At 47.8% G+C, this 4,644-nt stretch overlaps 1 protein-coding gene across 3 annotated transcripts in view; it reads left to right on the forward strand.

Moving 5' to 3' along the window:
- The window catches only part of BBS4 (Bardet-Biedl syndrome 4), a 50,614-nt gene that overhangs the window by 44,785 nt on the left and 1,185 nt on the right, over positions 1–4,644 (forward strand). For all 3 annotated transcript variants that reach the window (XM_053272217.1, XM_053272218.1, XM_053272219.1), the window contains 3 exons: positions 1,471–1,540; positions 2,361–2,502; positions 3,758–3,965. In XM_053272217.1, the coding sequence (XP_053128192.1) occupies positions 1,471–1,540; positions 2,361–2,502; positions 3,758–3,965 (420 nt within the window). The remainder of the gene's footprint in view (positions 1–1,470; positions 1,541–2,360; positions 2,503–3,757; positions 3,966–4,644) is intronic.

The raw sequence follows: 4,644 nt of genomic DNA on the forward strand, positions 1-4,644 counted from the left end.
GTTCAGTTTATGTGTTGCTAATACCTCGCTCGAACAGAGAACTGGGGCGGGGTTATCCTCTGCAGCCCCAAGTGGGCGGGCACTTTCTGTTTGTTTTTTCACAGTATCTGTCCTGCTTGGAGCTGGTGGGAAAGGATAACCCAGAGATGTCCCTGGCATCAAGAACCAGAAGGAGCCTTCACGGTAAGTGAACACCAATGCTCCGATCTCTCTCAGCCCTATCTTGGTGATGCTGCCAGGGAGGGAACTTGGAACCTTCTGCAACATCCCCTGAGGGGATATCTTACAGTGCTCAGACTTCTAGTCTTCCATTCAGGGAAGACCCTGTTTAGCTAAAGGGATAAGTCATGCTTGCTACCACAAGACCAGCTCTCCTCTCTGCAGAAATGTAGCACTTCTGGCTATTGATTGCATATGTGAGTGCAGCCAAGTGGTGCTGAATTTAGGACCTCGTCTCTTCAGAGGCATAGCTTCGAATCCTACCACTGCCAAGAGCTCTTCAGGTGGGACATAGCTCAGTGGCAGAGCAAATACTTTGCATGCAGAAGGTCACAAGTTCAATCCCTGGCACTGTTTTGAGAGTATTTTTGTCGAATACATATTTTTCTTCTTCATCCTCATCCTCTCCAGATGGGGCTGTGGAAGAGAGACCTCTGACTGAAACATGCTGCTGGTCAGTGTAGACCAGTGTTTCTCAATGTTTTTGGAGTCATGGACCAGTACAGTCTTCGTGCACAGTTTCCTGGGCCAGTAGTTAGTAAAGGGGTAACCCTCACCCCCAGGCACCCCCCCAAACCATTTCAAGCCAGGGTGGGCACTGCCACTGGGAGCTCTCCAGAGCTCATTTCTAGGCAGGCAGCCCTCGCTGCTGGGATAACACTCATTTAGCTTCCTCAAAATGAGCGTTATCCCAGCAGCGAGGGCTGCCTGCCTAGAAATGAGCTCTGGAGAGCTCCCAGCAGTGGCGGCCCCCACTGGCTTAAAATTGTTTTGTGGGGGGGATTAGTTCCTCGTGGACCAGCATGAACCGGCACTCAACTCCTCACGGGCCAGCACCGGTCCATGGACCAGTGGTTGAGAAACCGCATGAGCTGTGGGGTGGGTCCCAGTTCCAATTTCTGTTCTGTTCTGAATTCCCTGAAAGGCCAGCTGCTACCTCTAGGCGTCCTACCCTTCCCTACAATACGAGAATACACCCTGGCTTATCTTAAGTATCCCTCACCCTCGATGTGAAACACTTTGGGTGGGACGGGCTCTGTGCTAGACCACCTGCTGTGTGTAGATGGTCCCAAGTCTCCCTTTCATACAATCTCCATTTAAAACAACAACAACAAAGAAATAAAGTTGCCCTTCAGTTCTGACACAGATTTCCACAAAACCAGTCCTCCTGTCAATTTAGTACAGCCTGAGCTGAAAAAAATTTGTGCATTACTAGCAGAACCTGTTCCATCTTTCTTTTTCTTGATACAGTTGCTTTGACAAATCTTGAAGATGCTGAGAATGCCAAGCTAGCCTATCAGAAAGCAGCAGCTCTTGACACGTAAGTGATCTTGGACTATTTGAGGCAAGGAGCAGCCTTGTTAAGAGGGCTCTGTCTGCACCAGCCAGAAGGACACACAGGGCATTTTTGTCTTGGACCTTACAGCTGGCAGTTTTAGAGAGTTGGACCTTACAGACGGTTGGACCTTACAGCTGGCAGTTTTAGAGAGTTTTATTTCTCTGTTGCCCACAGATTCTATACCTTCCTCCCATTCCTTCACATTTAGTTATGTAAGTGAAAAGACAACTTGGAAGTCTGTAGTCCTGAGCAAGAAGGAACACAGTCCTTTCTACTAGCCATTTCCCATCTGCATGTGATTAACTGTTCTGGCTTTGCTGCCTTCCATTTGGCCTTCTGTTGGGGGTGGATGATTTTGCCATGTGTCCAGTGTGATTGGTCCATTCAGTCCTTCCCACTATAGAGGCTCAGCAACATTATCTGCCCTTAGATGAGATACTCCAAGCACAGTCAATCATGCAGAGCGCAAGACCCTCTAAAAGTAAAGAGCATCTTATTCAGAGCAGGGGCTGGGCATCCTTGGTTGCCAGAACGCTGGGGAATGCTCTAAGTCAGTGGTTCCCAACCAGGGTTCCTCCAGATGTTGCTGAACTACAACTCCCAGCATCCCCAGACACTATTAATTGTAGCTGAGGATGGTGGGAGTTGTAGTTCAGCAACAGCTGGAGGAACCCTGGTTGGGAACCACTGCTCTAAGTGATGGCTAGTTTTCTCAGGATTGTGAGAAATGTAAATAGAGCACTTGAACCTCAATGTTCTACTTAATCCCGTTTACCCTTTTCCCATCTCTCCTGGGCTTCAGATGCAACCCTCTGGTGAATCTGAACTATGCAATCCTGCTGTATAATCAAGGTGAGAAAAAGGGGGCTATTCACCAGTACCAGGAAATGGAATCAAAGGTCAATGAGTCAAAGGAGAGCAGCACCTTAGAATTTGACCCCGAGGTATGTTGGTTTAAGTCACTAATGAGGCCCCCAAGCAGTTCTGCAGCTAGGTAGCAGTTTGCTAGCCGATCGGCAAAGAGTGTGGAGACCCACAGCAATGATAAAGTCACCTCTACTGTAAGGCAGGCTTAACAGATCATATTAAAAGTAGCCAAGTCAGAGGATCCAGGCCCGTGGGTCTTTATCCTATGCAGCAGCTGTAGCTCTTTAGATGGATTGAATCATGTACTTTCATCTTCTGCTACATAACTTGGGCCATCGAGGAGTTGTTGGACTACAGCTCCTATCATCCCTGACTACTGGGCAATGTGGATGATGGGAGTTGTAGTCCAGCAGCTGGAGGAACATAGGAAGCTGCCATATACTGAGTCAGACCATAGGTCCATCTAACTCAGTATTGTCTTCACAGACTGGCAGTGGCTTCTCCAAGGTTGCAGGCAGCAATCTCTCTCAGCCCTATCTTGGAGATGCTGTCAGGGAAGGAACTTGGGACCTAGATGCTCTTCCCAGAGCGGCTCCATCTTTTAAGGGGAATATCTTACAGATCTGGATAGTGGTTCCATCATCCATAGCCTGCACAGATAGTCTTCGGGCTGAATTCGTTAGCTCCTTGCGATGCCGGAAATGAGATTCACCCACTTATTATGGATGATGGAACCACTATCCAGATAAACAGGTTGCTTACCTGTAACAGATGATCTAGTAGTGGTTCCATCATTCATAAAACCCGCCCGTCCGTCCCCGCTGCGTATATGGCAAGCCACTGTGACATGCGGTCATGTAACATGGAGCATGTGGACAAGCTGTCGGCCATCAAGAAACTGATTGAAGAGATGCCTAACCACCACTAGGAGGAACTGTTGGTACGTGAACCTGGCGGTTGCCAGCATCACAAAGAGCTAATGAATTCAGCCCGAAGACGATCTGCGCAGGCGTAGAACCCACTTATTATGAATGATGGAACCACTACCAGATCATCTGTTAAAGGTAAGCAACCTGTTTTGCTCACACTTCTGGTCTCCCATTCATATGCAACCAGGATAGCCCCTGCTTAACTAAGGGGACAAGTCATGCTTGCTACCACAAGACCAGCTCTCCTCTGCACCCTTCTTCTACCACAAATACCAAGATTAGGCTTCTGTCCTTAATGTATCTCTTCCTGGGTTCCGTTCCCCCACTTTGTCATGTAGAGTGTGAGGTCTGATATCAAGGAGGGACTGGACAAAGTTTTATTTTTTCTCTCATTGCTGGGCAGATGGTGGATGTAGCCCAGAAACTGGGTGTTGCCTTACAACTGGGAGAGAACTCGATCTGGGCTAAACCTGTTAAAGGCTCAAAATCAAAGCACCGAGGGTCTGCGGCCAGCAAATCACCCAACTCCCAACCTTTGGGCTCCAACCAAGCCCTTGGACAGGCCATGTCTTCTGCAGCTGGATATGGGAAGAGCATCCAGCTTCTTCCAGGTATGCTGAGCTATGTATGCAATGTACACTTTGAGTAGGCAAAATCAGGTCTTCTCCCTTAGCTGAAACTAGAGGTGGATTTAGATCGCTAGGCACTATAGGGTAGCAGCTTAAAGTTTTATTCGTTGACAGCAGTAGCTTCATGGAGTGTGGACTGTTTCTTTGTAGTCTTCAGCTAATTGGTTGAGCCTAGTGTTGCAACCTCTCAGGAATCTAGTATAAGTTCAGGGGTGGGTGGTTTCACAGTGTGGTCCGATTTTTAAAAGGTCCTGTATCTCTTTAAATCCACAATAGACCAGGGGACATGTTGAACAGGTTACTTGAAACACAGTGGCTCCTCCCCCTCCAGAGAGCCCCACTAGGCTGCCTCCAATGCACAAGTGCAAGCTCTTGTGCAATTGATTTTGTCCAGAAATGTATGCACATATCTGATCCTCATTATCACAAGCCAGCTTCCAGAAGAAACCTGAATTCCATCAGGGGTTGAAGGAAAACCTGTTGGACCTTTAGTAAAACAGGGATAGGAGAAGAATAGAGGAGATAAAGATGTGAAAGAACTGGGCTAGCAGACACCCCAGCAAAAATAGGATGAAAAGAAAACTGACTGGAGGAAAGCCATGTTATTCATGACAGGGAAGAGAGCAAAAATCCAGAGGCTGGAGAAGATTTGAGGCAGGAG

The sequence above is a fragment of the Hemicordylus capensis genome, chromosome 10 (genome assembly GCF_027244095.1).
Source record: "Hemicordylus capensis ecotype Gifberg chromosome 10, rHemCap1.1.pri, whole genome shotgun sequence".
NCBI lineage: Eukaryota > Metazoa > Chordata > Lepidosauria > Squamata > Cordylidae > Hemicordylus > Hemicordylus capensis.